The sequence below is a fragment of the Pelobates fuscus genome, chromosome 12 (genome assembly GCF_036172605.1).
Source record: "Pelobates fuscus isolate aPelFus1 chromosome 12, aPelFus1.pri, whole genome shotgun sequence".
Lineage (NCBI taxonomy): Eukaryota > Metazoa > Chordata > Amphibia > Anura > Pelobatidae > Pelobates > Pelobates fuscus.
The window spans coordinates 115,410,781-115,423,525 of record NC_086328.1 but is presented as its reverse complement, the minus strand read 5'-3'; the positions used below and the strand labels follow the sequence as shown (position 1 = coordinate 115,423,525).

General features: G+C 40.5%; 1 protein-coding gene across 1 annotated transcript in view; it reads left to right on the top strand.

Annotated features, from left to right (window-relative positions):
- The window catches only part of HSD17B12 (hydroxysteroid 17-beta dehydrogenase 12), a 166,794-nt gene that overhangs the window by 8,115 nt on the left and 145,934 nt on the right, over positions 1–12,745 (top strand). The window contains exon 3 of the mRNA XM_063438189.1: positions 9,784–9,936. Coding sequence (XP_063294259.1) covers positions 9,837–9,936 — 100 coding nt within the window. The 5' untranslated portion in view covers positions 9,784–9,836. The remainder of the gene's footprint in view (positions 1–9,783; positions 9,937–12,745) is intronic.

Sequence of the window (12,745 nt, the reverse complement as noted above, 5' to 3'; positions counted from 1 at the left end):
TGTTACATAAAACCATGCTGATCTTTGCTGACAACAATGTTCTTAATAATCCTTCAAATACTCTCAGAACCACAAAAGTTAAGCTCACATGTCTATAATTTCCATGCAAATATTTTGAATCTTTAAGGAACCCAGCCTGCCTTCCTGAAATCCCCGGGTATAATTCATTAAAGATAAGAATCCTGAAAGATTAAAAACAGAGGTTCACTTTTTTCCACGCTCCTTAAGTATTCATAGGTAAATACCTTAAGGCCCTGAAGCTTTGTTTACATTCACTTTTTTTTAGTTGCTGCAGCACCTTATTTTGAGTTATCTAATCTCAATTTTTTTAAACTGTTAAACTGTTTCTTCCTGTTTATTCAGACCTAGCCACACTACCTGTAACTAATACAGCCTACACAATCAGCACAGTGTGTTTAATCTAGAATTTCCTATCTCCTGCTCTGTTAATTAAACTTTAATCACACACAGGTGGCTCTTGCAAGCTCTAGAAGGCTTTTAACAGAGCAGAAGATAAGAAATTATAAACTAAACACACTCTGTAATTATTGACATTTAAACATTGAAACTCTCTTTACAGGACGTGTGTAGGGAGACTGTGTGAGTCACATGCAAAGACGTGTGGCTAGGGCTGCATAAACAAAGTGATTTAACTCCTAAATGACAGATAATTGAACATTGAGACTACAGGGGCATAATTTACACACCAAAGCCACTTTGTTAAGCTATAGTTGTTTTGATGCTTATAGTGCGCCTTTAAGGGAGCAGCATGACATATTATTACTGCCTTTATGAAGGACAATTTTGTGCTTATGTGCTGGTGGGCACAAAATAAAAAACAGCTGACATGAATGCAATAATTTTTCTTACAAATAAGTTTTGAATTCTCCTGGTAACACGGAAAAATTATAAACACACTCAGGGTTAATGTGGCCACATGAAATTCTATGTTTAACCTCTTTACTAGATAAATCAAATATAACAATTTTTATTTTTATGCATTTTGCAGAATAAAATCTAGTTTGTAAAGCCTCACTCGACTTATTAATACTATAGTTGTTATTACTAGCTTCTAGAGCAGGGCCCCCCAGAAGTTGCTGAACTACAACTCCCATGATTCTCTGGCTATCTGTGTAATTCAAAGAATTATGGGAGTTGTAGTTCAGCAACATCTGGGGGGCCAGAGTTTGAGGACCCCTGTTCTAGAGGAATGCCCAAATACACTAGTTATTGATATAATGCCTATGAAAATATCAGCTCACATCCTGCTTACAAACAGTACAGAAAATTCCAATGGGTCATATCATTCCTATAGTCAGGGAAGGGGAAGAGTGAAATGGACATTTCACTGACATCATTGCATTAACAGTCCAGAGATGGATAAAGATTGATATAACAGTTTGAAATATCTTTATTTTAGAAATGTATGATTAACTATATTTACTGTATGTGGGTATTATGCTCAAATGCAAACATTCTTTTAAATTCGGTTGCCATTTTTTGTTACCTGTACTGCTAGTAATGCCTTTATGGTCCTTACAAATATCTGTAAGCAAGGTATTGGCCAATGGCCATTTTATTCATCTATTTTTGTCACAACTACTGTGTCACGTATTGAGCCGCTTATAAAAATTTGATTAATGGAATTTACTGTTCAGACAGGAAAAGTTGTGCCGAACAACATTACTGTCCTGACAGGAAAAGTTGTGCCGAGCATCAATCAAATCCACAGCAGGGTTTGTGCTGAGCAGCAATTATGCAAATGGTAACCTGGTAACTGCTTTTGGAGGTCAAAGGCCGATTACACCCTATCAGATCCAGAGGAGGGGTATTTAGGCCCAGTTCTCATCCTGCCCTTGCTTGTGGTTGTGCGAGAGCGCGTTATTGATTCTGGTAATTCTGGTTATTTGACTTTGGCATTGTTTTTGACTTCCCTGTTTTCTGGCATCCCTGACCCCTGGCTTTTCCTTATCGTTGTGTCTCTTTCTGTATCCCTTGACCTTGGCTATTCCTGATTATTCTTTGGTACGTTAGTCTGGCCATTCTAAGGTCGGGTATACATTACCTATCAGTCCTCTGTGTTACACAATTCTACGTGCTGGATTATACTGTAATCCTGACATTACGACAGGGCCATAGATCCTGTAGAATTGTGTAAGCACATAGCTGTTTGCATAAGGAAACTAGAGGATAATGATCACGGCATGGATCAATTTGCCCAGGCCTTCAATACGCTTCTTACCCAAACAGCGCACCTGCAACCTGCGGCCTCACCTCCACCTTATGTACCTCCACCTATAGTACACAAGGCACCTACTATCTCCCTATCTCCTCCCCTGCATTTTGATTTGAATATTCAAGAATGCCGGGGATTTCTTAACCAAATGGAGTATCATTTTGAGGCCTCACTGGGATCTTTTCCCACAGACAGAGCCTAAAATTGGTTACCTAATGAATCGTTTAAAAGTTAAAGCTTTAGCTTGGGCCAATCCATTATGGGAGAGTAATAGGAGTGTGGCACACAATTACCAGGAGTTCCTTACGGAATTCAAACTTACGTTTGAACCTTTAGGCAGAGAGGATGGCGCCTCTACTGCCCTGATGCATATCAGACAAGGGAACCGGTCTATCTCGGAATATGCCATAGAATTTCGTACCCTAGCTTCCGATGTAGACTGGACTAATAGTGGGTTAATCTCTGCATTTAAAAAGTTAGTTATTTGAAATTATGCTAGATGAGATTGCCGCCAAAGACTTACCCAAAAAGCTTAATGAATTTATCACTTTTGTCATGTAGATTGATAATAGACTGAGAACCAGAGAAGCTACTAGAAACAAGACCAGATCCATGAGTATGCATTTAGCACCCCGTTTCTCCAGACCTATTGTCCCTGAAATTCCTGTACAGTCCGAACCGAATCCATGCAGTTGGGGGTCACTAGACTGTCGGAAGCAGAAAGACAATATAGGAGAAAAGAAGGCCTATGTCTACACTGCGGTAGGAAGGGACATAGGAGAAACAATTGTCCCATACGTCCGGAAAACTACCGCACCTTAAGGGGACAGGTTTTAGGTGTAATGGAAAAGTCCTCTGAAAAGAATAAAAATAGGTTTCTCCTTGACATTTCTATCGCCTTTGACAAAAATAACTTTTCATGCAAAGCCCTGATGGATTCAGGTGCTGCTGGAAACTTCATCAACGTTCAATTTGTCAAGGGTAATACTATACCTATCAAAGAGAGACTATCACCACTAGTTGTTGACGCTATTGATGGGAGACCACTCTCACAACCATTGAAATGCATGAAACCTTACCCATTGTTATTTCCATTGGTGCCTTACATAAGGAAGAGATTAAATTTCAGGTAATTGCATCTCCTTCTTGTCCTATCATATTAGGATTCCCATGGCTTAGCAAGCATAACCCTCATGGGGAAATATTAGAATGGGGTAAGTATTGTAATAAAAGGTGCATATAGCATGTCACCAAAAGAGTGGGCACTATTGAATTACCCACTAGTACACATCAAAATCCCGAAATCCGTATACAATACCAAGACATTAAAGAAGTATTCAGCAAGACTCAGTCTAATACTCTACCTCCTCACAGACCATTTAACTGTTCCATTAATTTACTACCATGCGCTATGCCACCTAAGGGAGCAGTCTATGCTCTATCTCCTCAGGAGAGTAGTGTAATGGAGGAATATATTAAAGATTCATTGAATAAAAGCCATATACGAAATTCATCCTTGCCTGCTGGTGCAGGATTCTTTTTTGTATCTAAAAAGAATGGTGAGTTGCGCCCATGTATCGATTACAGGGCATTGAACAAAATCACCATTAAGAACGCCTACCCCATTCCACTTATTGCTGAATTATTTGATAGACTCCAGGGTGCTAAAGTGTTTACTAAGCTTGACCTTAGAAGCACTTACAATTTAGTGAGAATCAAGGAAAACCACGAGTGGAAGACTGCATTTAATACCAGAAGTGGACACTATGAATATCTAGTGATGCCATTCGGGTTGTGTAATGCCCCAGCGGTTTTCCTAGATTTTATTAACGATGTACTCAGGGATTAAATTTTCTCATTTGTCTTGGTCTATCTGGATGATATCCTTATTTATTCTCCTGACCTCCAGTCTCACCACGATCACGTTAAACAAGTTCTGCAAACCTTGTTAAAAAACCAACTTTATTGTAAATTGGAAAAATGTATCTTTGACCAGTCTGAAGTACAGTTTTTGGATATAATATTTCTGCCACAGGGTTTCAGATGGATCCTAAAAAACTAGAGTCTGTTCAACAGTGGCCTTTACCCTTTGAAACTCTCAAGCAGAGGTTTGCCTCCGCCAACATATTGATACATCCTGACACCAGTAAGCCTTTCATACTGGAGGATGATGCTTCAGAGACAGGGGTAAGGGCAGTTCTCTCCCAGATGGAGAGCCAGGAAACCACATCCTTGTGGTTACCTTTCTCGAAAATTGTCTCCTGCTGAGCGCAATTACGATATTGGCAATAGAGAATTGTTGCCCATTATTCTAGCTCTCAAGGAGTGGCGACATCTTTTAGAGGGTTCCAAGGACCCCCTTTTGATCATCACAAAAACCTGGCTTGCATAGGAGACGCTATGCGATTATCTTCTAGACAAGCTAGGTGGTCTCTATTTCTTTCTCGCTTTAATTTTCTTATCACTTACAGATCTGGTTCTAAAAATGTCAAGGCCGACGCCTTGTCCAGGCAGTTTGATACTGAGGCTATAATAGAGCAAGAAATGTCCCATATCATTCCCCCGGAATGTATCATTGCGTCCACTGTCCTTTCATTGTCCTCTCCACTGCTTGGCTCCATCATGGGGGCTCAGTCTCAGGCGCCCTGCGGTAAACCTCAGGACAAACTGTTTGTTCCATTGGGGGAAAGGGTTAATATCATGAAGGTGTTTCACGACAATGTGTCTGCTGGTCACCCAGGTATTAATAAATCCACTTCTGCTATCATGAGATCATTCAGGTGGGATTCCCTCAGGAAGGTTGTAAAGGAATATGTGCAGGCTTGTTCTGTTTGTGCGGTTTACAAAGTGCCTCATAAACTCCCTTGTGGCTTGTTACAACCTCTTCCTATTCCTGAGGTCCCATGGTCCCACTTGTCCATGGACTTCATTGTTGAACTTCCTAGTTCTAACGGTTATACCACCATTCTCATGGTTGTGGACCGTTTTTCTAAAATGGCTCATTTTATTCCTCTCAATTGCCAGCCGGGTGACAGCAGGGCCAGCCTCGGGGGACACTGAGGTGGCCGGCTCCTGGGCCCCCCAGGAGAAGAGGCTGGCCCAGTGCGTACATACCGGGTCGCAGGGGCGGACGGGCCCCCTGGTGGGCCGGGCCCGGTCACAGCCGCAACCCTGGTATGTACACCGCTGTGTACAACATGGGTGTCCAACCTTTTGGCTTCCCTGGGCGGCATTGCGCGCAGAGGAATTGCCTTGGGCCACACACAACATCTATATTATAATAAATTTATGTAATAAAACTTCAAAATCCCTTTTTTAATTCTGATATTTTGATTGTTTAGTAGATAACTCCCTTATTTTTCATCCTAATGTGGGATTGCCATATTTAAGGATACCAAATTAGGGAGCTATCTACTACACATGTATATTCATATGCACACATAACCACAGATATATACACACACACACACACACACACACACACACACACACAATTGCATACACACACACAATCACAAACCTACACACACATATTACACACATACAATCACAGACCTTTGCGCACAATCACAAATATAAACACAATCACAGACCTATACACAGATGTACACACACACAGACATACACATACAATCACAGACCCACACACGCACATACAATCCCGGACCTATACACATAGTAACATACATACATACACACATAATCACAGACCCACACACAATCACAAGACACATACAATCACATATATACACAAACAATCACAGAGCTCTAAACACAATCACAGACCCACACACTCCATCACATACATGCACACAGAAATCAGACCCATACACACACATACAATTACATACCTATACACACAATAACATACATTCACACAGCTATGTTTTACCTCTTCCTGCTTAAATGTGGGGGTGGAGCTTGAGTCTGAGGGCAGGACTTGCGTGCGGGGGTGGGACTTGCATGTGGGAGGCGGGGCTTGGGCATAGAATTGCAGAGAATTGTAAAGGGAGCCTTATGGGTCTCCCTCCGGCCGCCAGCACACTAAACACGGCTGAAGCAGCCCCCAGCACCTCTATCTTCAATTCCCTCTGACTGACACAGGCTGTCACAGCCTGAGGGGAAAATTATTTAAATGCCATTTTTAATGATTAGAGCTGTCTGCCCCAGCCCCAGGTGCTGCATCAATCCAGCTGTGCCCTCGCTACCCAGACTGCAACCGGGCTGCACTGCCAGCGATCCCGGGCTGCATGCTGCATAACACATCTACAGGTGCCCCTTATCCACTTGGAAGAAAACATTGGAATTACTTGTACATTTGCCCGACGTAAAGTAGAGAGGGCTCTGGTGCATGAATTATTTTGGGCAAGAGGGAGCAAAAGGTAGATCCCCATCTGTCGTGCAACTCCAACAATGCTTTGACAGCTGGGGCTCTACCATTTTCCCATGCATGCAGGGTTGTATTTAGCACTGAGCAGTGTTTGTGTGTTTGAGTTTAAGCATGTTTTTTATGGAGTATGTTTGTGTGAATGTCGGGTTGTGTTTGTGGAGATGGCATTTGAATGCAAGCATGCATTTATGTGTAGTGTTGGTTAATGAATGCACTGGTGTGTTTATATATAATTTTGTTGTTTAAAAAAAGAGGTGCGTTTATATGTAGTGTTGAAGTTTGAATGCAGGTGTGTATTTGCGTGTAGTGTTGGCGTTTGAATGCTAAGATGTATGCACATATACACATGCACTGCCACAAACACACACACATACACACACACACACACACAGAAACACTTGCAGATACACAGATATACGCAATGATACAGATGCAGCTATGCAGACACATTTACACACACTGACACACACACGTAGAGACACAACCTGACACACATGCAGTTACACTGACAACATACAGATACACAGACACACACAATGACAACATACAGACACACAGATACATAACCTGACAAATGCAGATACAAACACTGACACACATTGGCTACATACAGATACATGCACCGGTATACACACTGGCACACACAGATACATACATACAGATACACACACTGACAAACACACACACACACACAGGGATGTATTTACCACAAGGCAAACAAGGCCTTTGCCTAGGGCGGCACTTTCAAGGGGGGCGCCAAAAAATGCCACCCCAATCTCCCAGACAAATGCCTTGTGTTTGCCTTGTGTTCTAGGGCTGTCCACCTTACTGTGAGTGAGTGTAGCTGTCAGTGTGTGTCTGTGAGTGAGAATGGGTGTGCCTGTGAGTGTGTGTGTATGTCATTTTATGTGTATCTGAGAGTGTGTGCCTGTCAGTGAGTGGGTGTGCCAATGACTGTGTATCTCTCAGTGAGTGTATATCAGTGCATGTATCAATGAGGGCATGTATCTGTCAGTCAAAAAATGGCACTGACACGAATTGGGGGGGGGGGGGGAATTTAGATTTTGGGGGTGCCTGAATTTAGTCGTGCCTAGGGCAGCACAAATCCAAAATACACCACTGCACACACACACAAACAGATAAACTGACACACTGTGACAGACAGACATACTGACACACACAGACATACTGACTAAAACATACATACACAAATACTAACACACACAGACATACAAACTGACATACACACACATACATATAAACTGACACACACACAGACATACATATAAACTGACACACACACAGACATACATATATACTGACACACACAGACATACATACTGACACACACAGACAAACTGACACACACACACACATACTGACACACAAACATACTGATACACACACAGACATACTGACCAACAGACATACATACTGACACACAAATATACTGACACACACAGACACACACTGTTCAGTTTCCTACCTTTGCATGAGGCTTCCTTCCCTGGGGTCAAGTGTGCTGGCTGGGGTGGTTGGGAGTTGGGGGTCTGGCTCTCCTTGCTCCCCCTCCTCACTGGACGCCTCCCGCACGGCCCGATGTCTTTAAGGTGGGAGGAAGTGATTCGCAGACGTCACTTCCTCCCATGCAGCCGTTAATGAAAAAAAGCAAGGGCCACAGTGCCGACCGGCCCCCTGCTGGAAAATGCTTAGTGTGCGGGCCCCGGTGCAGCCCCAATACTAGCACGGCGGGCCCATTAGGGAATCTTTTTTTTTTAATGCCGGCGGCGGGGCCCACGGGGCAGCTGCTTTGGCCCCCCAGGAGTAACTGGGCCTGGGGCAGCTGCCCCGTTTGCCCCCCGTTAAAGATGGCCGTGGGCACAGGTTGTGTTTAGTGAGGGCCCTTATCACAGACCCTGTTCTCATGAGCACCCTTTTGTCAAGTTCACCTTTCATTAAAAGGTTACTCCAAGTACCATGGCCACTTTAGTTTTAGTGGTTTGAAGTGGTTATGGTGCCTGTCTAATGTTTCAGTATGGAAATGCTGCACATACAGAGTTTAAACCCCTTGTTGGTGGAGGTGTAACTCCACCAGCATCATTGGGAGCTGGCTGATATCAGTCCCAGGCTTGCTAATGATAATTCTGTGCATATTTCTATACACAGACTTGCATTCATTGGCTGATACTCTCAGACAATCACTGGCGACACTGGACATCCAGCTCCTTTAGCTATACTAAAGTCAGATGCATGTCATCAGACCTCCGAGGACACACTGCACCTAGCAGGGACACATGTAAGAGGGTAGATCTCTGCAAAATGGTTTGCCCCATAACCAGGGAATGGGGCCAGGTACTCCTACAACCATAACCATGGAGGCTGTGGTGGTTAGTGTAACCCTTTAATTTCTAACACCATAACACATCTCAAGGAGTAGGAACACAACTTACAGCGTGATTTAGCATGTTGACCTCTACAAAAGATGCTAGAATCGCTCAGAGTGTCGACACTCTAACTGCTGTAATTTGGAAGCAGTATGAGAGCAATGAGCATTAGTTTTGTTTTCATATATCAGCATTTAACCTGTAAAATATATTAAGTGAGGAAACGTTCTAATTCTGACCATAGTAATATAAGGAAATAAATAGTAACCAAAGTTTCAAATTACCGTAGCTACACTGGAAATAGGAGATACATCTGTGTTGTACCTTTAAAACCATGGTTTCTAGAGTGCAAGTTCATTTGATTCAGACCTCCTTCTTGTCTTAACTTACACTGTCTGTAAGTCTAATTTTTGTAATTTGTGAAATAAACCTCATTGTATCGTTATAAAGAGCTGAACACGAAGTTTGCACTATATAAATGAAAAATAGTTATGCTTCTCAAAAAATCTTGTGCATGATTCAGATTTAATGAAGGGCATTAAACTCTACTTAAAATCAGCTATTAGATTAGAGTCAGAGAGTCATAGTAAACTGTACTTCACAATGTAACTATATAGACTTGCTAAAGCTCCACCTAGTGTCCGTTCTGAAAAACACTCATAATATATGATGAATAATCTTGCTACTTCAGGAGTACTGTATCAAAGTAGTTGAATAACAATTTAGAGTGCACAATAAAATGTTTTAATAAAATGCTTGCTCTTTTCTTACAGGGCAATGCGGCTATCTCCTTAACTCTCAGGAGAGGTGACTGAGGTTAAGAGCGATGACTTCTATCAAGAATACTATCCAAGTAACTACTAACATCTTGTGTTGCCTTCAGAAACCTTTTCCATGTATGCCTTCCTTTCATTCCTTACTAGTTGGTAAGTAATTAGCTAGAATATAACTAATAATAAGTAATATCCACTCTCTGTTCAAATTCAAGAATTATTCCGTTTTTTTTTTATACATTATAATAGCCAACAGAATATATATTCTAATTAAGAATACAATTTACTAATTCATTATAGTGTAGTATGCCACATTTTTGCAGTATTTCTCTACCCTATTCTTACTGTGCAAGATTAAGATGTGTGTATTTATTAATATAATATATATACAGATACCTTTCACAGATCCATTATGGTCTTCTAGAAATAACCCATATAGAATTTGGATTTGCTCTGCCCTCTACTGAAATATTTTATATTTCTGCTGTACCGGGATTAAAGGGACATTCTACGCACCATAGCCACTAAAGCACTACAGCCCCTACATGTCACATGCACAGCTGTGGCTCATCTACTGAGTAAATGAATTATTGCAGTATCTGTCTAAACTTGGACATCTGTGATAAGCCTAATGTGTGGGTGCCTGGAAAGCTCATTTAAATGCAAAGTTTTTTTTGTTTTGTTTTTTTTTTAAAGTGGCAATTAAGGCAAAGAAAGTTTATAACAATTTGTAGCATTAGGAGATTCCATTTCTCAATATGTAAAAAAAAAAAAAAGAAAACACTTGATAAACTACCCATGCTATTTCTATACAGTCAGTCAAGTAAACTAATCACTATCAATATTAATAATCCGGGTGACAGGTAATTGTGATGCCTGTGAGGGTGACTGCCGGTCCAATAAATATTTTTCATATCTTCTGTGCAGTAAATAGTAGTATCCACATGAAAGGGTGTCTCCGAGCACTATGAAAACATCAGTGATTTTAAGTGGACATGGTGCATGGAGACTATACTGATCCAGTATGTAACGCTGCACACAGAGTTTAACCCATATAAAACCATTTTCAGCAGCTTCATCCAGGCATCATTAGCCAGTCCATAAGAAGAGGTACTGGCTGACAAATGTCCAGTTTGAGCAAATTTCTACGCATAGTATGCCATCTATCCGCTGTGAGTAGTCAGCCGATGCTCTTAGCCAATGCATGGGAATTGGTTTGGCTTTTGCCCAAGTGCCCCAGCCGACATTATAGGAGCCTCAAAGACTTCAGGGACAGAGTTACGATGGCAAAACTGTTGCTAAATGGCGTACCCCTGTACCAAGGACCAGGGTACCAAGGACCAGGGTACCAAGAGCCACTATAGTGGGCTATAGTGCTTATGATACTCCCCCAGCTATAAATCTATGTGTAGAAATCATTTATACAATAATAAACACATTTTCTTCATTTTATAATCCAAGTTATTGCATAATATGTGGCATGTGAAAACATGATAAATTGCGAGTGAGCAAAATTAATTAGTATTTTTTAAAAGAAACTAAAAAAAAAATCCATAAAAACTACACACAGCATAGCAAACTGTATTTTATCTTCTAATTACACTTAGCACGTGCTGGTGCCTGGAGTGTCCCTTAAATAATGTTTTAGGTCACTATATTGTGTAATAAATAAATATGACTTGTGCACTACCTCAATGTGTGTGTGTTTTTTTTTATTATTTGATAATGCTTGCTCAAAGTGGAAAGATTCTATGAAATATTTTAAAAGGTCAAAGTTTGCTTTTAGACATTGATAATGTTCGTTAACTAATAACTTGAATTGTCATTTTAGAATGGTGAAATACGAAGCTCTTTGGACCCTCAGCTGATTTAGCCAGAAACATGATATGTAGAGATATGTAGAGGTCTGTTTACTAAGTAGAGAGTTGTGGGTACTTGAGAACTTGCTTACATTATTAAGACAAAATTGCAAAGATGGGAAAAACTATATAGTTCAACAACATTGAAGATTTTTACCAACCCTATTAGTTAGGTCTGATCTGAAAAAATGGTGTTTAAGTGACTACATATTGCTATAACGGCACCAGGGGTTGTTAAAATGCTAAATATGTGATGATATAAAACAGGCTGTATTTCATCAACAACTCAACAATAAAAACTGTTTCTGCAAATAAACAAGTAAAATACATTTAAAAAAAATATAATAAATACATTTTGAAAGAGCAGATTTGGAATTTCCCACAAATTACATTTCAGAGAATCCATTCAATTACACGTAGGTAATCAGAAGCAATCAACGGATATAAGACAGTATGAAAGAATGTAAAATCGACATGGAAAGATGCTTATATACCATGTGACCCACAAAAAGGATACAGTGAAATTAAGTGGACAAAAAAAGAACTCTGGACATTGACACAGATGACGATATACAAAGCGAAAATTTTAAGTAAGAATTAAAGGATGCTACTGGAATATAATTAAAATCAAATTAATTAAAGATATGGCACTTGTGAGTTATTCATAAAGATTATATGGCACAGTGATTCTAACACAGTTACGAGATATACATTCTTAGGGTTATTTACTTAAGTGTCGGGCATTCAAAGTGAATTTCAAATTATAAAACAAAATAGATGAACTAGAAAATTTTACAATGTAGCTATGTTTTCAGTCCAGCTATTGGGAAATAAAATTTGGAATTCTCTTTGAATTTACCTTGACTTCCTGACTTTAGTAAATAAACCTGTATATGGTCAAAAGCATGTGGACACCTGGCCATAACACCTATATAAGCTTGTTGAATCTCCCATTCCAAACACCATAGGCATTGACATTGCCAGTGCCACTACCTCTTTGCAGCTATAACAGCTGCCACTCTTCAGGGAAGGCTTTCTATAATATTTGGGATCGTATCTGTGGGATTTTGTGCCCATTACCCCAAAAGAACATTTGTGGGGTC